At 40.8% G+C, this 22270-nt stretch overlaps 1 protein-coding gene across 3 annotated transcripts in view; it reads right to left on the bottom strand.

Annotated features, from left to right (window-relative positions):
- Nucleotides 1-22270, bottom strand: part of ACSS1 (acyl-CoA synthetase short chain family member 1) — a 73819-nt gene that overhangs the window by 35630 nt on the left and 15919 nt on the right. For 2 of the 3 annotated variants that reach the window (XM_027853885.1, XM_027853887.1), the window contains exon 2: nucleotides 20652-20748. In XM_027853885.1, the coding sequence (XP_027709686.1) occupies nucleotides 20652-20748 (97 nt within the window). Of the gene's footprint in view, nucleotides 1-20651; nucleotides 20749-22270 lie in introns of those variants that run through there. The other variant, XM_027853888.1, reaches the window with a different exon arrangement.

The raw sequence follows: 22270 nt of genomic DNA, 5'->3' as shown, positions 1-22270 counted from the left end.
ATTTACATAGTTCTTACTATGCATCTGCTATTTGAAAAAAAGAATATTGAAAAATGCATAGCTGATTAAGTCTATGAGATGAGTATCAATGAAGATGCTGACACTTTTCAAAAGGAAATACTGTATGCATAATAAAAAGAAGGGGAAACATTTTCTCCTCTCTAGCAGAAACCACAAAGAAACGTTATTTCTTACAGGCCAGTTGGAAAGGAAGCTAGACCAGAAGATTTATATTTCACCCCACTGCTAAGGCTGTTTCTACATTATAAAGAATGCTCACTGTGACTCTGCTATAGTTCTTTCCAATGGATTATTTTCGAAAATCATTTCTCCCCAAAGCTTTCAGAAGAAGGGCAAAAGCCCTGCTAGAAGCCCAACTTCTGCTAGAAGAATTGCACCTTTTCCCCATACCAGCCACTGTAGTGCCCAATATGCCACAGTCACTCCATCTTAGCAGAGCTATAAACAGGAGGCTGCCAAGAGGCTTACACAGGGAAGAGGGTATACTTCCCCAAATGAGGTATGCCATGCATGGACAGTGGAGGATCCTAGGAGAAACTCTGCAGGAAGGAAGCCCATGCCATCATGCATTAGCCAGGACCTACTTTTTGCTGCATCAGTACAACTGCACCCAGCCAGGGCAGATTGTGTAAATACATCGTGGTCTGGAGACCTAAACCATGGAGTATACCCAGGATGATCAGCAATGGGGACATGTGCCAGACCCAGGGAGCCCTGTTTCTTCTTTCCCTAATGACAAGTGAATTTATCCCAAATGAAGGAATTCTCAGGTTTAGTTCTGCAGGTTAGAGTGAAATAGTATGACGGGGAAACAGAGATGAGAAATTTGAGAACTAATGAAAAGCTGCAAAAGAATTTAGTTTAACTCCCTGTATCAGAGGGAATCTGGTTAAAATTCAATTTGAACCTCCCTTAGCTCTTGTACATGCTACAACAAAAGTGATTGGGCTCTTTAGTGAGGCAGTCAGAGGAGCAGTAAGGGTCCATCAAGCAATTTGGAATAGATGAGTATATACCTCCTCATAAGCAGCTATAAAAATCAGTGTAGTGCCCATCAGTTGGAGAATGGCTGAACAAGTTGTGGTCTATGAATGTTATAGAATACTATTGTGCTACAAGAAATGATGAGCAGGTGGACTTCAGAAAAACCAGGAAAGACTTGTATAGTCTGATGCCGAGTGAAGTGAGCAGAACCATAATGTTGTACACAGTAACAGCCACTCTATGTGATGATTAATATTGATAAACTTAACCCTTCTCAGCAATACAAGGATCTAAGACATCTCCAAAGGCCTCATGATGGAAAATGCTGTCCACATCCAAAGAAAGAACTACGGAGTTTGAATGCAGATCGAAGCATGCTATTTGCTATTTTTTTCTTCTGTTGTGTTTTGTTTCCTCTTTCTGGTGGTTCCTCCTGTTAGTTCTAATTCTTACTTACAACATCACTAATGTGAAAATATGTTTGATAGGAATGTATATGTTTAGCCTATATCAGATTGTGTGCCATCTTGGAGAGGGAGGCGGGAAGAGAGGGGGAGAAAAATTTAAAACTCAAAAGCTTATGGAAGTGATTGTTGATAAATAAAAATTAATTAATAAAAAAAATTAGTGTAGTATATGACCATCTGCATAGTTCTATGATTATTTTGGTCCTTTTTGAGAATGAAAGACAACAATCAACCCAACCAGTTCAGTGATTAGAAATATATTCGCCTTCATATCAATTCCCCCTCTTGGTGTGGAGGCATTTTATAAAATGAGTTAACAAGTGTGGCATAATAGTTGTATTTAACTATCTGAAGGGCTGTCATGGGGAAGAGGAGTTATTCATTTTGTTTGGCCCCAGAAAGCATAATTAGGAGGAATGGGGTTGAATGCCGAGTCAGATTTCAGTCAAATTCATCCACCATCAGGGGTGGTCATTTGGTCAAATGAATGGTAGCAAAGCCTGGTGGTGGGCTGGGAAGTAACCATATATAAAGGAGACACTTGAGGGCACACACCAGAAAGAAGTGCAGTTTTCCAGGGAGGAAATGCCTTAGGGCAAAGCCCCGACTGTCCCGTACTAGTTGTAACTCTGATGCCGCGTTCTTCACATTCGCTCACTCTTTACTTTTCGGTATCGTGACAGCTTCTGCAAGGCGCATCTATCTGCCTCTGCCTCAGCCTCGGTGAAAGAAGAGCACTCTGCAATGAACAGCGACATTTCTGAAAGGCTAAGGCCACAGGCCACGGGCAAGTCTCCCCAGGATGGAACAGGGAGTGTCTGTCGCCTGAGGAGTGGTCCAGCTAAATACATAGCTGGTACTCAGTACAACCTTCCCTGGCTGGTAGTGAGTGCCGGAAGATCAGCTACCTCATGACGAGTTTTCTGGCCAGGGTGGCCAGCCCACACACGTACACATATGTACGCATACACACACACACACATATCTGCAGTAATTTAATGTACTTGAAATACAGGGACTCTAGGGATGCACATTTTTTTCTGTGTGTGTCTAAATGCAACAGAAGAATATACACATTGCATTTGTGGTTGTTAAGGCGAAGTTATGAAAACATACCCTCAGATGCAAATTGGGTCCTTGTTCCCTAATCAGCTGCCTACCAGCCACAAATAGTTGTTTCATAAGAACAGATGGCTACCAAATAGAAAAATCATGCATGTATTCTCTCTCCAGTGGACTCATGATCTATATTAGATCAACAGACAAACAGGAAACAGAAGGTGGCTGTATTATAGGAAAGGACAGGCAGCAACTTGGTTTTCTAACTTTTAGAGGCCCAAGCTAATCCTGAGCATTTCTTTGTTTATTTAGTTGTCTAACTTATAGAGTTAAGTCAGACCTGATTTTTCAGGGTGATTTTGAAACAAAATAATTTGAATTAACCTTTTTCCCCTTCTTTCTCTGATGATAGGTTCAGTGAGTTATTTTAAATTCTTCATGTATTTTTTCCCTTTTAAAAAATCTGAAAAGTGTATGTTTTGCTGTAGATATTTTTTAAAAAGACTCCTTTTAGGAAATTTGAGTCTAGTAGGCATGTGGCTTCTTCAGGGAATTTCATAAAGGTTTGAAATGAGGAAAGAGGCAGGCTGTAATCCCAGTTTTTATCAGGTTGAGTTAAAGCCATCCCACTGTCTTTCAGGAGACTTAACTAAAAGGGCTTTGTCTATAGATAAATTATAGAGTGATTACTCCTTATGTGACCTCAGACAAGTGATTTTACCTCTGTGGACCCTGGTTTCCTCATTCAAATAAAGGGGTTGAACTAGAAAGCCTCTGTGGGCCCCTCCAACTGAGATCTACAGTGTGCTCCAATTCTTAGAGATAAAACAGGACTCAGCCCTGAGGGGGACAGCTAGGTGGCTCAGCGGATAGCCCACCTGGCCTAGAGTCAGGAAGACTAGCTGTATGACCTTGGGCAAGTCACTTAACCCTGTTGGCCTCAGGTTCCTCATCAGTAAAATGAAGGGGTTAGATTAGATGACCCCCAAGGTCCCTTCTAGCTCTGATGAGGCATGATTCCCTCATTTAAAGTTGATAATGCCTCAGGGTGATTAATTGTATCCCCTGACAAGAAGAACCTAGAACAGTAGGAACACTGGGCTTCTGTGGGAGGGGTGGTACAGAAAGGGGATGTGTGTCCACTGAAAACAAACTGAGTGACCAGATGATGTTTCTGTTCCCACCCCTCTTCATCCCCAATGTCTCCTGGCATGAGTGTGAGCTATGGGTCCATACTAGCAGTATACACAATGCATTCCCTTATCTCTAGGCACATACCCACTGACCCCCTCCCCCCAGTCACTCTAGCTATAACAGATGGCAGAGCAATGAGTTAGGAGGGAGAAGCAGAGGATTTTCAAACATCCCTGGCTTTGTGAAGCAAGTTGTTCTGTTCAATCAATTGTTCTAGTGGCTAGTGGATTATATTGTTCTGCCAACAGAGTCTAACTTGTATTTCTTAGATATTCTCAGCCATGACACAGCCCTGGCTAATGGAAAATCAGCTACTGCTGACACCTACTCTCAATTCCTCACAGTCACCAGTTCTGCTGCTGTTCCTGAACTCTGTCAGCAAATAAATACCAAAACAGGAGGCCTAGCTTCAGGCAGGCGGAAGAAGGAAAGAATTTGTCTCTTATTTCTCAAATTATGGTTTCTTTGGGGCTTTTTTAAAATAGCCAGAAGGATTTACCCAATGCCATGCTCACCCACTGGAAGCTGCAAGAAAACAAGGAACAACATTGTCTTCTAAGTTTTCATATCCCTGCCCCCATAGGGGAGTTATCAATATCTGTCAAATGAGTTCGGTTCCAAGATTCCTGTAAGACCTAGGTTTTGTCATCCTGGGTTTATGTTCTAACCAAGTTAATGAGTACTTTCTTATATGATGCAAGCCCTTTTTTTCCAATCATTCCACTAACTGGAATTTCTAGAAAAGGGATGCAAATTTGAAGGTAACCAAGTCTGGCATTTTGGATCCCAGGTTACTTCCAAGCCAGATCTTGCTTCTCCTTTAACTCATTAGCATTGGAAGGAGGAGGAAAACAATTATCCTCCTCCTCATCAAGTCTTCCAGGGTGATAAAAACAAACATCACTGCTCCTAATATCCTGCCAAAAATGAGGCATCAGAATTTTAAAAAGTAATAGATGTGAGATTCTATACTTTTTAAACTCTGACTAGTCTGACAATAAGACTTCTGAAGAACGCGAATCATGCTACCTAAACAATCTTATTTCTCCTTCCTAGGACTTCATGAAGTTGGCAGCAGGAAAATATTAACCTTATTTTTTATTAATAAGTTAGGTAATACATTGGATATAGCAGTGGACTGGAGTCTCTAAGACGTGAGTCCAAAACCAACCTCAGACACTTACTGTGTGACCCTGTGCAGATCACTTAACCTCTGTCTGCCTCAGTTTCCTTAACTGTAAAATGGAAGTCATAATAGAATCTACCCCACAGGGTGGTTGTGAAGCTCAAATAAGATAAAATTTATAAAGTCCTTATCACAGTGTCTGGTATGTTTGTTGCTGTTCAGTCATTCAGTTGTGTCTGACTCCTTGTGACCCCATGGACCATAGCATACCAATACTGTCCACAGAGTTTTCTTGGCAAAGATAACAGAGTGGTTTGCCCTTTTCTTTTCCAGTGGATTGAAGCAAAAAGAGGTTAAGTGACTTGCCCAGAGCCACACTGTTAGTAAGTGTCTGAGGCCAGATTTGAACTCATGTCTTCCTGACTCCAACACCTAGCTCTATCTACTGGGCCACCTAGCTGCCCCAAACTGGTCCATAGTAAGTACTTAGTAAATAACATATTCCTTTTCCTCCCTTATAAAATAGACAGAGGCAGTGTTTGGCTTTGTGACCCCTGGCAAATCACTTACCCTTTAGGTGCTCTAAGGAATTCTTTCTAATATTGTAAGTTGCAAAGAAGGCATCAACTTACAATGGTAGAAGGAGTTACCTCATCTAGGGGTTCCCTGTATCAGTGAAATCTCAGGTTCCATCGCTATCCCTGTAGTCACTAGACTAGAAATTTTCTTTAATAACCAAATTCTAAGAGAGTATGAAAGTGGAAAAAATAAGCAGATAATTTGGGCAAATGGAATAAACAGGTCCCTCATAAAAATAGAGACCTCGATCCCCTGGAACTCAAAGGGAAATGTCTGATATACAGCTCTGGGGACCTAGTGGTGGTTGGACCTCACCTTTCACAAGAGAAGATCTGCTGTCAGACTAGTTCATAGGATCTCCTTAGGTTTAGGTTATACTAACTTGCGCTGGTGCTATTCTAGTCACCAAATTTCCTGTCTATTTCAAAGGAAACAAAATGAGAGATGTGGACTGCATGACTTCTAAGGTCCCTTCCATCCTTAATTATTATTATTATTATTATTATTCCATCCACTCTACTCTTTGCCATCACTGACTGGAATGAATTGGAATGGATCAGATTGGACTAATTGGATGAGATTGGAGTGGACTGAACCAAATTGGATTGGACTTGATTATATCAACCTGGACCGGATTGGATTGAAGTGGACTGGGCTAGATAGGACAGGACTGGATTGTTTTGGTCCTGACTAGATTAGACTGGATCCAACTAAATTGGATTGGACTGAACTGAACTGAATTGGACTACATTGGACCAGACTGAACTAACTATATTAAACTTACCAGGACCAAATTGAACAGAACTGGACTGGATTAGACCAGACTGGACTAGATTAGACCAAATTAGACTGAAGTGGACTGAATTACATTAAATTGGACTGGATTAAGCTGGACTGGACCATACTGCACCAGAGTAGACCAGATTAGATTGTACTAGACTGAACTGAACAGGACAGGACTGGATTAAACTGAATTGCACTGGACTAGATTAGACTGAGCTGGACCAGACTGGAATAGATTAGACTGGATTGTACTGAAATGGAATGTCCTAAACCAGAATGGAATAGGTTAGACTGGATTAGACCAAACTACACTGGATCGTACCTAATTGGATTGGACTGAACTGAGCTGGATCAGATTGGACATGATTGGGGGACTATACTGGAGTAGACTGGCCAGATTGAAGCAGATTGGATGAGTCTATACTATATTGGATTGAACTGGACCAGGCTGGACCAGACTAGACTGAATTGGACCGGAATGGAACATAAGGAATCACCTTAGACTTAACTGCACTAGAATGGGCTTAAATGGACTAGATTGATCCAGAGAGGACTAGACTGGATTTGGCTGATTGGACTAAATTGGATTGGACTAGACTGGGCTGGAATGAATTGAACTAGATTGGACCAGATTAGACTGGACTGAACTGGTCTGGACTATATTAGGCCAGACTAAACTGGATTGCATTGAACTGAATTACACTTGCCTGGATTGGATTGAGTCAGACCAGACTGGATGGAATTGAACTGGATTGTATAGAAATTTACCAGATTGAACTGAAACAGAACAGAGTGAATTATATTATTCTGGCCTGGGCTGGATTGGGCCTAATTAGACTGAACTAGACTATCCTGAATTGGCATGGACTAGAACAGATTAAACCAGACTGGCCAAAATTAGACTAAATTGGACTAGATTATACTGTATCAGACAAGATTTTTAAATATAAAAAAAAATAAACTTCCAAATACCAAGGTAGGGGGTGGGGTGGAAGGTGGAATTGTTTCTCCAATTATAAGGACCTCTGTTTTGTGCTTTCATTCGAAAGTCCTTTAAAGATAGATTAAGTCTGGAGGAAATTATATCTTATTTTCCCTTTTAATACCTATTCCTTATTTCCATTCTTGACTTTTTTTTCCCAAATTGGTTGAAAATAATTGAAAGATATGATAATTCCTTCCTTGGAATGCAAGGAATATGCATTGATATGAGATGAAGAGGAAGAGAGAAGGGGGAATCTCATGATAAGTGACCTCAATTTTTTAATAACATATAAGGCAAGGTCCTCAGATGAGAGGGTGAAGGGAAAGGACATCATGGGTGGTTTGAAGAGAGGAAAAGATTCGGAACAATTTCTGGGGAAAGCATGATGGAGAATCGATTAGGGAGAAGTAGGAGCATTATTCTTATACACTGACAGCCTAGTTAAGATTAAAAAACATAAATTATCTCTTTCCTTGAGCAGTTTATGCACTTGTATTTACTTCTGGGTCCTAGTCATTTAATCTGTTCTAGGGTCTATTTTTCTATTTCTATTAAAAAAATACCAGGTAGGAGAGAAAGCTAAACCAATTCTTTGTTCTTCCTTCAGTATTTTGTCTGTTTTCTCTTTTTGGTGAACTTCTTTTGGTGAAAGAACAATAATAATAACAACAAGAGATAAAGTTCTATGGGAGGATGCTTCTTCCAAAGGGAATCTTTTAATCCCATATAAATTTTTCATCCCTAGTGGGTAAGTTTTGATGATTGGCTTACTAGGACTTCTTAGAAAGGATCTGATTCTAAACATGGGATCAAAACAGAGGACACACCCCTGAGTAACCCTATCTACATCCCTCCTTGGCCCTGAGTGTATTTTAAGGGTTGTACTTGTTGCATAAGGACAGCAGGATTTCCTCTGGCGTAGAAGGAATTCTTGCAATGTTGAACAGACTAGCTGGCCTGTAAGGTCTTTTTCAACTCTATGATCCTGCAGTTTTCAGAAGGAAAAACATTCCCCACCTCCTCCCACTACTCTCCTTTAAAAACAGAAACAGTGAGCATGTGGCAGATTGAAGGCAGAGGAGTGAGTGCATGTGTCTCTCAGAGGCCACGTGTGCCAGTTAGATAGTACTGGGGCAGCTGCTGCAACCTCTCTGTAGGACAGTGATAGAAGCCTTCTCAGCCTGTTGTTACCTCCTGGATGTCACTGATGTTTATGCTTCTTCAGCAGGGAGTCTATTTGAAATCGGCTCTACAGTGTGCTTGAAGAATATTATACTTGGACCTAGTTCAAGTGGGCTGGCTTTGGGAATGTGTGAAATAAAACCATGCTCTTATTTCAGAAGTGATAATGCCTTACGTGAGTGAATATGGGTCAGAAAAAAGTTCAAGGCTCCTTCTCTTTAGGCCTTCTCCAATCTGGCTCTAGTCTACCTTTCCAACCTTATTTTACATTACTCTACTTTGCGCCCTCCACATCCTAGCCAAATTGGTCTACTCCCTTTTCCCTTATCTTTTCCAGCCTACTACTGTCTTCTCAAATTTGCATGGACCATCACCTGTGCCTCCATGAGAATCCCCACGTTGCCTTAGTTGTTGAAATGTTTCCCTTCCATTAAGCTCAAGTACCACTCTCTTCACCCTGACCCATCCAGCTGTATTTCCTTTCTTTCTTGGGTCTCTCATGCCATTCAACAGAGTTGAGTTGTTCCCTGCTATGCACTAATCAAATCCCAATGTGTGAATGTGAGTGTTGGGGGGGGGGGATGTCTGTGGGGATGTGGGGGTATGGGGGTGTGGGGGTATGTGTACAAAGAGGGAGAGAGAGAGGTAAGAGGGAGAGAGAGAAAGACAGATAAGAGGAGGAGAGACAGAAATAGAGACAGAGGCAGATGAAACTAGCACTCAGTTCTTTCTGGCTTTGAGACTTGTTCTCAATCCCACTCTCTCTCTGAAATAGGAGAATTTATTCCTAACATCTTAAAATAATACACTTAGTGCTATTTATCAGCTCGTAACAAAGGAAAGTAAATTAATGACTAAAACTCACAAAAAGCATCCTCTTTTAACTCCAGCAATACTATGGAAAATTACCCATCACTAATGGTTGCATTTTACAGATTGGTGGGTTGCTGTGTTTGGGGGGGTGGGTTGTCAGCACTTGTTAAAAGAGAAAAAAAATTGTAGAAGCAATTTGTCACATTTTGGGAACAGTATAAAAAGATTGTCCATTAATGGAAAAAGCCTTAGCCATAAACCAATACATAAATTTTCACAGGAATTTGGTTCCAGATGTTGAAGTGGGGGAGATGGTAGGGTTTAAATCCACATGAGGCTTAAATCCATATTCCTTTCTGTGCATTCTTTTTTGGTAGGCTTGAGTTAATTAAGGACCTGTTGTATACAGAGAACTGTGCTAGGAACCCACATGAAAGGAAAGGAAAGTGCCTGCTTTCACAGAATTTAAGGGAAAGTACCTCAGGTTTAGAGATGGAGCTGCTGCAGGTTGGCCAATTCTCTCCCAGGGCATCACTGGAGGGGGATGCACTTTCTCCCCTGATTGACCTTCAGGACTATCCCTTGCTCAAATCTTGGCTACCACTCCTAGGGTTCCAATATTATGTCTCTTTGGAGGACACATTTTTCCTCCTCAAGCCAGTTTCTGTGTCTTTCTCATTCTTCCGGGGGGGTTGGGGAATTTAAGAATTGTTGGCCATGATTTGGAGGTTCAGGTTGGGCCCTCTGAGAAGTGGGCCATTACCTCTTCCTGTGCAACTGTACTGGATAGCGCTTTGGGACCTCCAGGTTCCTCCCTACCACACAGCCTATTGACCAAAGCACAATTCCCAGATAGGATTCTGTTCAGTTTCAACCCTCTTGCTCACACTTTTGGTGTAAACAGCAGTATGGTTTTAAATTTGGAAGTCAGAAAGTTAGAAAGGAGCCTGTTACACTTTATTACAAGATAAATTACCACTTGCTTTGGTAGTAACAATTTGTCTCAGTATAGTGCCTCCTGAGACCAAAGCTTATGGCCGGAGCTACAAATCCCGCTGAAAAAAGAACAGAGCAGAGGAAAGCCCCAGCTGCCCTCTCTTAGCCTGAGCTTGGGAAGATGTGAACCTGGGTCTGCGGGACTGTTAGGGGATTCTTTCTTCTGCTGTTTCAGGCTTAAAGACAACTCTGGGAATAATAAACTGTGACTCACTCACAATTCGGCTGCCAAGTGAGTTACTGGCAAAGCATTTGGTTGCTGTGCTGTGTGTGTTTCTCCATCTAAAGCAGCCTGGAGGGGGTAGGGATAGGGGAATGGGGGAAACAACCCCCCAAATAAACATCTTTGGACTTGCACACATTCTTTTGCCTCTGCACTGGGCCTCTGACAATTTCTCAAGAGTCTTTCATGCCTCTCAACCTCACTTTCCCCCAGCTCTCTAGAAGAGTCCCAGCGGCAAGGCTGCAACTGACACGTGCAGACGGGGATTCCCACGAAAACCTAGTGAAAGGGAGTCAGAGTTCATCACTCCTCTCAAAGGCTGGTTGTCCGCTGCTGTCCTTGGAAGCCAGCTCCTAATTCCTTTGGCACATACTAATTTTCATGGCCAACTTGCTACTTTACATCAGAGGGGTAGGTGGGGTGGAGCTAAGATGAACAAACTAATGATTGACAGTTAAATAAACTAAACAGGGATTAAGTGTGGGCCTGCTATGGGCAAGGCCCTGTGCTAGACAAGAGGAGACCTGGAATATCTTCATAAATATGACAGTCCTTGATCCCCCTCTGTGATTAGCAAGGTCTCAATTTCTCGAAATTATATGTCATTATATCAATATAGACAGAGAGGCAGGATGTCATGGTGGCTAGAGAGATACCCTGGGAGCCAAAGAGACCTGGATTTAAGTCTTGCCTCGGTCACATATTGTTGTTTGACCCTGGACAAGGGTCATTATTTAACTTCTAGGTGCTGTAGGCAACCCTCAAAGACTATAAGCTGTAGAGAAGGTGCTGCTGACCACCACTGGTAAAGGGATTTCTTCACCTGGGAGTTCCCTATGCCAATGAAATCAGGTCTAGTTCCTATCCCCTTACCTTGTATATACATTGTATTTACTTATTTCCATACATATCCCAAACCCTCAGTAGAATGTAAGCTTCTCGAGGGCAGAGACTATTTTACCTTGGCATCTTAAGCCCCTCAAACAGTGACTCATCAACTTTACTTAAACTGAATTGAATTTCCTTCAACAGACTTATATTCTAATGGCGGCCATAAGGGGTCATCATTCATTTATTTAGCAACAGTAATGATAATAAGTCATTTATAAAATGCTTAAAGATTTATAATAGCATCCTCCTCATAGTAGTCATGGCCAGTGCAAATGTCCCCATTTTTACAACTGGAGAAACTGAGGCCCAGAAAGATGAAATTATTTGCCTATGGTTACTTTACCAGTCAATCTCAGAACTATGAGAGTACCTGTCGGAGAACAGCCGCCTTGGCCACCACTGGTCAAAAGTCATTGTGTTTGTGGTAGAAAGAGCCCTGCCGGGGCAGCTAGGTGGCTCAGTAGATAGAGCACCGGCCCTGAAGTCAGGAGGACCTGAGTTCAAATCTGGCCTCAGACCAAACACTTGACACTTACTAGCTGTGTGACCCTGGGCAAGTCACTTAACCCCAATTGCCTAAAAAAAAAAAAAAGAAAGAACCCTGCCCTCTGAAGTCATAGGATTTGAGGTCTCATTTTGACTCTACCTTGGACAAAACACTTCTCTTAGCTAGATCTCTGTTTCCTTCTCAGTGAAATGAGGGGATTGATTGGCTGAGATAACTTCCAAGTCCAAATCTATGTTCCTGTGTTGGCCTAGATGAGAAATCCTCAAAGTGTGGTTATTCTGGGGATCTCCAACATCCTTTCAAGAGGTCCTTGAGATCGTAACTAATTTTATAACATACAAAAACATTTTAGTTTCTAGTATAGTAAATATTAGTAAATACAACCTACATAAACAAAACTTCTTTGGGGGAGGGGGGTGAATCCTCAATAATTTTTAAGAGTATAAAGCAGTGCTAAGACCAAAATGTTAGAGAACCTCCTGATGAGATAAGCTCTAAAGTCTCTCTGAGCTCTAAATCCTATAATACTGGCAACACAGGTGTGCTGAGTCCTTGAAATCTTTGGAAGAGAAAGTCTAAGTGAATGAATAATATGCCCCCAGGGGTTCTGCCAGGACCAGAGAACTCCATTCTTCTCAAGTTCTCTGTGCAGTGACCCATTCTCTCTAGATCGTGTCAAGCTCCCTGTCTATTAAGTCTCCAAACATACTATTATAAAGTGCAAAGAACATACCTCCCCACACGTAGATTAGGTCTCCCACAATATGGTACTAATTCCTAAGGTCCTTATTCCATAAGCCTTGAAACTATATGGTTCTTTGTTACACTCTACCAGTCAAGAATAAGTCACTCCCATCTATACCTCTATTAATTGTCTCCTATTTATCCTGTATGTAGCTTACTTTGTATATATTTGTTTTCATCTTGCCTTCCCCATTAGACTGTGAGCTCCTTCAAGGCAATGATGGTCTTTTCCCTCTTTTTGTATCCCCAGCTTTTGGCACAGTGCCTGGCACATAGTAGGTGGTTAATAAATGTTTATTAATTGAATGATTGAAGAAATTTGCTTTGGCTCTGTTTTGTATGCTCTTTGACTTCTCCGTTATTAGCTGCTGCTAGCATCTTTTAAAAAAAAAGTCTATATAGCATGTTCTAGAAGGGACTATAAAAGGACTAGATTCCTTGAAGCTGACTTGAGAAGCTACCACAACGGATGGAGATCCTCCAAATCTTTCCAATGCACAGGTCTGACCACACATCTCTACTTAACAATCTTCGGTAACTCTCCATAGCCTCCAAATAAAGTCCAAATTCTGTAGCCTGTCATTCAAGGCACTTCATAATTTTGATCCAACCCACCTTCACTGGGAATATCCTACCTAATTGCCATCTTCTTCCTCCCCCACCACCCCCTGACACCCAGAACTCATCTAGGCTACCATATTCTATATATGGCACCAATAAGATAGGAGTCCCCAACTCTATTCCTTCCAGTAAGATTGAAGACCACTAGGCCTTATCATTTGGCCATACCACTTGCCTTGCCTTTATGCCCTCCAGACTCATGACACTGTTATCTGACCCACTAAGGTAACCTGGACTTTACCATCCATCCAGACATCACACTGTTAGGACTTCCAGGCTTCTTCATCAGTAGTGTAGCTGAATGCTCTTTTATGTGTTGTCTCTCCCAATTAGAGTAAGAGCTTGAAAGCAAGAGTTATCTCAATTTTTCTATTTATGTCCCCAGCACTTAGCACAGTGCTTGGCCAAAAGATCAAATACTTAATAAGTACTTTTTAATCCATTCATTCCTCCATTGTGTCACTCTACCTCCTTTCAAGGATCCAGTATTTCTGATAAACTGAACTCATGATTCTCTAAGCATGTCCTATACTTTCTCATCTCCATGCCTGTGTACCAGCTGTTTCCCATGCCAAGCATGCCCTCTTATCTCTGCTCATTGAAATCATACCCATCCTTCAAGGTCCATTTCAAATTCTATCTTTTCCATGAAACTTTCCTTAATCTTTCCTAGCAAAAAAACTCCGTTCTCTAAAACATCAGAGAACATTAAGAGAGATATATGTGATGCAGAAATGACCACAAACAACAAGCTTGCCCAAGGTTACAGACAATTACTTTGTCATTGTTGGAGCATCACTCCACAAAAATACAAATGTTTTTAACTTGAGGTGGTTAAGGAAGCAGAGGCTCCATATTCTCAAAAAACCTGGACAGTTTTGCTTCTCAAACATACTTTCTGTTGTCTCACCACCATGCATTTGTTTAAACTATTCCTTATGCCCAGAAGATCCTTACTTATTTTCTTCTGGTCTGTTGAATTCTTGCCCATCCTTTAATACCCAATTCACTCAAAACCATCTCCATGAAGCCTTCTCTCATTCCTTCACTTGGTAAAGACCTTCCTCAGGACCTCACAGTTTGTTAGAATCACTAGAATCCAACTGTTCTATAATATTGTGCTTCATAGAGGTCTGTCCATGTTGGCATCTTAACCCCTATTAGGGAATAAGCTCGTCAAGGGAAAAGGCCTGTGTCTTACTAAATCTTATCAGGCATACCTCATTCAGCGCAGTGCTCTGTACCTATTCATTATACTTGTACTTTGCCTGTATTATATATTTATCATTTATACTTGTACTCATTTGAGTACATATATTCTCTCCCATACCACCAGATTACAAGAACCTTGAGGGCAGAGAAAGTTTTTTTTCTTTTTTTTACTATTAATTTAGAGTGTATTTTATACAGGTTATTTAGTTTTCAAATCTTTTGCTCATACTTTTTGACTATTTGTCTATTTCTTTTTTTATATATAATTGTGTGTGTGTGTGTGTGTGGCAATAGGGGGTTAAGTGACTTGCCCAGAGTCACACAGCTAATAAGTTTTATGTGTCCGAGGCCGGATTTTAACTCAGGCCCTCCTGACTCCAGGGCCAGTGTTCTATCCACTGAGCCACGTAGCTGCCCCTGAGAGTTTTCTTTATATCTTCCACAGAGACTAACATAATGCCTTGCTCATTGTTGGTGGTAAATATTTGTCACATGAATGAATGAGTGAATGAATGAATAAACAAATGAATGCATTCTAAGGGCTGTACGTGGAAGAGGAAGAGGTGGTCCTACACAATATACTTTGGTGTAAGGGGAAGGTGGGAGGAGGAGGGTGTCGAGGTATTTGAAATGAAGCTCAGGTCATGTTTAATTCCAGCTTCCACCCTCCCCACTCCCACTGCTGAGTCCCTTCCCTCCTATTCGGCCCATCCAAAATTTTCACTCCCTTAATAGTAAATACTATTAAATGTATATATTAACTATATATTACTATGTAATAAAGAGTTCTGGTCTTTAGAGCCTGAAAACCTGGTAATGAGCCTCTGTTCTGCCATCTGCCAGCTGTGCAATTTAATAGACCAAGGGGAGAGTCACCAACTCTCTGATTATCAGTTTACTAATCTATAAAATAGGAATCATAATATTTGCATGTCTTATCTCAGTGTTATAAAAACTGCCTTATCGGGCAGCTAGGTGGCGCAGTGGATAGAGCACTGGCCCTGAAGTCAGGAGGACCCGAGTTCAAATACGGCCTCAGATCAAACACTCGACACTTACTAGCTGTGTAACCCTGGGCAAGTCACTTAACCCCAACTGCCTTAAAAAAAAAACTGCCTTATAAACCTACATCACCATGAAAATATCAGATAGTATGATTATCATACCAACTGTAGAGGGTCAAAACACCAAAGAGAAAGATTTTACTTACTTTCTTAGACTTAATAAAGCTCAAGGACATCTTTCTTAATTTAGCAAAATATACAAATTCCCCAGATGGAAACTGGCTTTTTTTCAAAGTAGCACCACAAATAAATATGTTGATGGTCATGCGCAATCATTTTGATATGTTTTTTTTTCCCCTAGTGACGATGGTAGGTTTGTGCTGATCACTCATCCTCGTGACCAATGGTATGCTAAGTAAATAGCCTTCCACATGGTTTCCATTCCCACTGACATCATCTTAGCTTAGGCCTCTCTTGAACTGCTGCAAGAGCTGGCTATTTATTTACTGTGAAGTTCCTAGTGCCTCTCTGTTAGGGTGGATAAGATTATAAGTTGACTCCTATACTCCTTGAGGATTCCTAAGACAGAATCTATGGTATAATCTCATCCTTTAAAAAAAAAAAAAGGCCAATGAAGAAGCAGCACCTCAGTGGGTGATGATAAGCTTGAGGAGGAAGATAAGCTTGAAAATATTATTTATATAGAGAATATTTAAATTGTGTAAAATTCTGCATGCCTTATAGAGGTTACTACCATCAAAGTATGCAATAAATGCTCACATGCACATGTGTAAATAGAATACTACAGTCCATACTACATATGTATGTATTTGTAACATCTACATTAATACCTTCTATTTAAATAATACCTCTACTTCTAAAGTATGATCTCACCTTTTCCTCACTTGAATTCAACATATAGGAGATTGTAAACTAAAAGAGGATGGCATGGTGAAAAGAGCTCTGAACTTGAAATCAAGTGAGCTAGATTCCAGGCCAGCTATGGCAGCTACCAGCTGTGTAGCCTCAGGTAAACTACCTGGTATTTCTTAGCCTTGGGATTTTCATCTTTAAAATGGCTATAACATATCACTTACCTCACATGGTTATGAGATTTAATCTCATGGTTATGAGATTAAAATGATATAACATATATAAGCATATTCTATAAATACTTATATAAGGAAAGAAGGAAGAAAACAAGTATTTATTTGTTGTTCAGTTGTTTCATGTCCGACATTTTGTGACCCCATTTGGGGTTTTCTTGGCAAAGATCCTGGAATGGTTTGCCATTTCTTTCTCCAGCTTATTTTACAGATGAGGGAACTGAGGCAAACAGGGGTAAGTGACTTGCCCAGGGTCACACAACTAGTAAGTATCTGAGGTCAGATTTGAATTCAGCAAGATGAGTCTTCCTGATGCCAGACACTGTGCTAACCTTAGCACTTTATGAATTTTGTCTCATTTGTACAAGAAAAATGGAATAAAGGACGTCAATAGAAAAATCCGTGACAGGAAAGGAAGGTGGGAATTATGGTTAAGGGGAGAATTCTTAACCAAACCAAGGATAGACATGATCACAAAAAGGAGAAATAGAAATGAACATTCTTTTGCACAAAAATAAGGCAATGCAAATAGGTTAGGAAGAAAACCCATCAATTGGAGGGGGGAAGTCTTTGTACCAAACATCTCTGGTAAGATTCTGATAGCCAAGATATAGAGATAGAGGTATAGATATAGATAGGGAACTAATATAAATATATAAGACCTAAAGCTATTTCCCAGTGGATAAATAATCAAAAGATATGAACAAATAGTTCTCAAAAGGAAAAAAAGGTGGATTGGTCATGTGATGAGAGTAAAGAAGTTCCCGAGGACAGCCTGTGTGCTCCAAAGGTATGCATACAATGTCAAGAGAACTAGAGGAGGGCCCCCTGCACTTTTGAGTGTACAACACTAGCATGTGTTGAGAGGGCGTGGATGAGCTGTAATCTGAATTGTTGAAAGGAGTACTCATGTTAGTGAGAGCACAGATCCATCTGAGTACCATTCTGTCCATGCTCATACAACTTAACAAGTGGTAACCCTGGGTGTAGAACACAACTCTCTTCCCTCCTAGCTCAGGTTTTTTTTTTTTTTTTCCATTCCAGTATGTGTGAACTCATGTGTACTAATACAGAAAGGATCTATGTTATAATTCCATTCAGGAAGAGAGCCATCATCTATGGTTTATCTCCTAAGTCCTAGGGGATTGTCTAAGGTATAGAAATATTGCAAGACCCGACCAGGATGAGGTAGCTGACAAGTTATCAGTGTCAAGATTTAGACTCATGTTTTCTTGACTGAGCCTAACGCTCTTATCTATTATGCCATACAAGTGTGAACTGAGTCACAGGGAGGGCAAAGGTCATACCATCCAAGGCTCCTAAAGTAGCATCTCCTTCACTGTTACTGAACATGAGAAGAGGCTTAGATGCCCATTCTGGGCATAAACTCCATGTTACCTCTGTTTCCCTCTGTCAGTTACATTAGAAGCTATTGACGTAGAGGGAATGAAAGCTAAGGTCAGTTTCTTAGGGTCAGTGGGGTAGCCAGGGTTTGCTGACCCTGCCAATTCCTCTTAGGCCTCTCCTCCATTGGGAAGTAGCTCCTGTTTGGGCAGCTGAAACGACCAGCCTTTCATAGGAGCAGACTATACTGGCAGTTCATTTTTGGCAGGACAATCAGTACCAATACCTAGCTGGGCTTTCTGAAATAGAAACCATGGCAAAAACCTGAAATGACCCGGGACAATCATTAACCCAAATCCCGTGCTGGATAGTTGGTAATTTAGATGGCCTGTAAACATACTATTCAAACTTTCTTTTCCATCATCAAACAATGAGCAGAAATGGGTATTCACCCAGGATCGACACTACCTCACAGTCTACAATCATCTTTACAAGATGTCAGTTAAAGGATGTGTGTGTGTGTGTGTGTGTGTGTGTGTGTGTTTAGCTGTTTTGGACAGTGAAAAATTTGCTTGTGCTCAGGATTGTATGTCTCCAGAATAGAGCAGCCTAGTGTGCCAATTAGTTTAAATTACTCTTAAGCTTATGCATATCACATGTCATTCTGAAGAGCCTTTCAGGTTTTCTGAGAGCCACATTCCTCAATACCAGCCACACAAGCAAAATAAAATTAGTGAACATAGCTTAACATTAACTAGGTATTTGTACAGCAAGGGGTACCTCAAATGAGACAGTAAAGGTACAGAGTCATTCAATGTATCAATCCCTGAGCAAGCAGACCAGAATCTGATCCTCAGAGTTTGGAAAGACACCTCAGTGGTCAAGTACAACCTGTAACTGAACAAGAATCCTACAATACCCCCAGCAAGGATCATTCAGCTCCACCTGAAGATCTGTCCCTCACAACCCATGTGACTTAGGGCAAATAACTTAACTTTTCCGGGCTTCAGCTGCTCACCTGTATAATGAGGAATTTAGACATTAGACCTTGGACTAGAAGACCTCTAAGGTCCCTTCCAGTTCTAACAGCCCATGAGCCTAAGAATTGCAGTGAAAGGCAATCTACTATATAGGAAGGCAACTACTATTCAACAGCTAGAGAGTTCTAATTGTTAGGAAGGTAACATTGTTGTGACTACTGTGATTCAAAATGAAATTACTTTTCAAGAGCGTGGAATAAGAATACAACAGACATTGATCATATTCTAGAAATCAGTGACATTTATTTCGGGTTCGATTAAACCATGCTGTTAAACACCTGCCTCCAAAGTTGTAGCTCAACCATGAGCCACCTTGACCTGTGACACATAGAGCTCATAAATTAGCATGGGCAGGGAACAGAGGCAGACAGTGTGGCAGCAGTGAATAGAGTGCTGTACTAAGTGACAAAAAGACCTGGATTTAAACCCATCTTTCACTTTTACTAGCTTTGTATCCATGAGTAAATCACATAACTTCTCCGACCTTTATTTTCCTCATTTGTGAAATGGGGGTAGTATGTACCTGATAGGCATATTGTGAGGTACAAATGATACAATGTATATAATGTGCTCTGGGTGTTTTAAAGCACTAAACAAGTGTTATGCTGTGGATTGTTGATGTTTTTTGAGGGGGGGAGAGAGACCTGTGATTTCAATATACAGATTTCCCGGTGTAGAAACTCTCTCCATCAATATAAATTAGCTACTCATCTGTAATTTACAGTCTTAGAGAGTTGCCTAGGAATTATTATCACCTTCCAGACCTGAAAAAAAAGAAAAGCCTCAACAATACAACCTAACAAATTTACATACTATGTATGTGGCATACAGTAAAAAACTAGCCTGATCTAAAAGTAAAAGAGGCTTCAGGGAAATAAGAAATGTATAGACTACCAATTTAGATTATGGCCCCTTTCACCAACCCTAGAAGAACACATCTAGTAGCAGATAGGAGGAACATCTATTTAAACAAATAGAGAGATAAGGTCATGGGCCAATACTAGTCTGTGGACCAATGGTCAAAAATGCTGTAATGGCAAAAATAATATCTGCTATCTGTATGTTGTACATATTACTGAAGATTAATAAATCATAATCAATAATAGAAAACAAATCAGCAGGGAATCACACAAACTTTGGATGGTTTGTTCTGTGATTAAAATCAGAACAAAAATCAGTGAATTAGCATCCATATATACTGGAGATTCCCAACTAAATGAATTTCCAAGGCTCATAACATTTAGAAAGGGAGCAGTGGCTCCTGAAGTCAGAAGAGAATCTATAATGATGAAGATTAAGTCATTTGTATACTTTGTGCATCAGTAGAAATAGAATGTGAAGGAAAGAATAGGAAGAGATTTTCTGTAGTCTTAAATGCAGGCTAAGGAATATAGTCCTACCCAACAGGTAATAAAGAGTCATGAAGGCTTTAAATTAGAGGAGCAAACATAATCAAGATAGTGGCAGTAGGGGGAAGGGGGAAGGCGGGGAGAAGTTTTAAAAAGCTGGGCATCTTTCCCTTCCTTTCTCAGCCAGAAGTATTCCATCCCCAATCCTCTTTAGAGTTTTTTTTGGGGGGAGAGGGGCTGGGAGGGTTGTTAAACATGGATTTTTAGCCACAAGTTTTTGCCAAGTTGGGAAGGGGAGGTGGGGAGGAACTTATTGGGCCTGGCTTTTTATTTTTTCAAAATAGGGGCAAAGAGATAATTTTGCTGTGATAGAGAGCATGCTGTTCATATTGAAAAATGACCAGAGAGAATGCATCATACCTGTATGTGATTTTCACTTCTGTACCAGGTTCATCCCTCTCCCAGATCAACGCAATTCTATCCGGGGACTTCTGCACATGTTGATCCAAGCAGTTTACTGTGTAAAAATTTATAAAAAGGGTTACATGTATTACTTTTTTTGTTTTTGGTATTAACAATAAATCAATGGAGCGGCTTGTTTGAGTTGGCATACTTGGCACTCTAGACGAATGATGGCCACTATTGTTACTGAAGTTTTCTACCCACCTGATGAAAGCAAAGGATTGTGGAAAGGATATGGTCAAAACTTGGAAAGGATGATGAGTTCAAGAAATTAAAAACCCACAAAGGTCATTACCCACTTCTATTCTCAAATGGATAAGATGAATGCATGCCAGGAAATACTCGAAAGTGGATTGCTTTATGTCCTGAGTAAGAAAAAATCATGTCTGATACTCCAATGCAAACAGGACATGACTATTTTCATAACATTGTCTTCGAGGGGAAAGGAGGGAATCTAGAATTAATAAAAACCCAAAACAACTTTTAAAGATCTATCCATCAAGGCTCTAACAAAATTAACAGGCCCCACACCAAGAAATGATACAGTCACTGGGAAAATCCATCCTTTTGGCTTCTGGGCATTTGTCACCCAGCTGTCAGGTCCACATAACCTACCCTTACCAAACAGAGGAAGAGTCCTTTCATTTCTTTTACTGCAAACCAAAAGGATTAGGAGGTTCCTGGGGTTTTTTGCACATTGTGTTAAGCACCTGCTCCCCTCTTCCTTCATTTTCCAGATGAACTAGAATACTTAGCCTTGGTTAACGCCAGCTGCCCCTCCCTTCAAACAACTTAATCCTGTGATTGGATTACTCCTTTCTGTTGAGATTAGTAACTGTATTTGAAAGCCGATGCTATCCACAATCCTTAAGGAACCCCTGCTTCCTACAGTCCTGTTTGTATATACTCCCTTAGAGAAAATTATTCCCAGTGCTTTAGAAACAGGTGAATGCGATTTAGGAATATATCCATACAAGGTGAGATCAATGGTCTATTCAAACCAGCTGCTTCTCTCTGACAGTAGGGCAAGGAAAGTTTTTAGGCGAGATTATATTAGCTACCCTTCTTAAAGACTGGGAATATGCTAGGAGTATTTCAAACATCACCTTAATTACCTATCATGAATATGTAATACATTAACTTTCCTAACACTTTCTTGAGCTGATTGGAGCTGAGGATCTGAGGGAGTTGAAGAGGGGATGCTTCTTCTAATCCATTTCCCATGGTAAAAAGAGCACTACAAAACCCAGACAAGTAAGAGGCTAGAGGTTGTGAAAAGAGCAGCTGCTCATCAAAGAGCAAGGCCAGGGAATCCAGCAGATCAACTCACTCACTCTTCGTTCTGAGAAGGGCTCAGTAGTTGAGTGACATGCCAACCCAGCCCAGCTAGGCAATTTGCCTACATCTGCTAGCTGAGCAGCAGATCAAGATACATCTATCACTGACAACTCATCAAAGCAAACCTTCTTAAGGACCCTCTGGAGAAACTGTTCTGGAGCTGTGAGATGGCAGTGTGTGTCCCCTATGCATTGCCTCACCACTGCTTTACTATAAGTTTTACCCACTCTTCCCCATCA

This window comes from Vombatus ursinus, unplaced genomic scaffold (assembly GCF_900497805.2).
Source record: "Vombatus ursinus unplaced genomic scaffold, bare-nosed wombat genome assembly UNPS02010219.1, whole genome shotgun sequence".
NCBI classification, from domain to species: Eukaryota; Metazoa; Chordata; class Mammalia; order Diprotodontia; family Vombatidae; genus Vombatus; species Vombatus ursinus.
The sequence above is the reverse complement of the archived record's forward strand: the minus strand, read 5'-3'. Positions and strand labels throughout refer to the sequence as shown.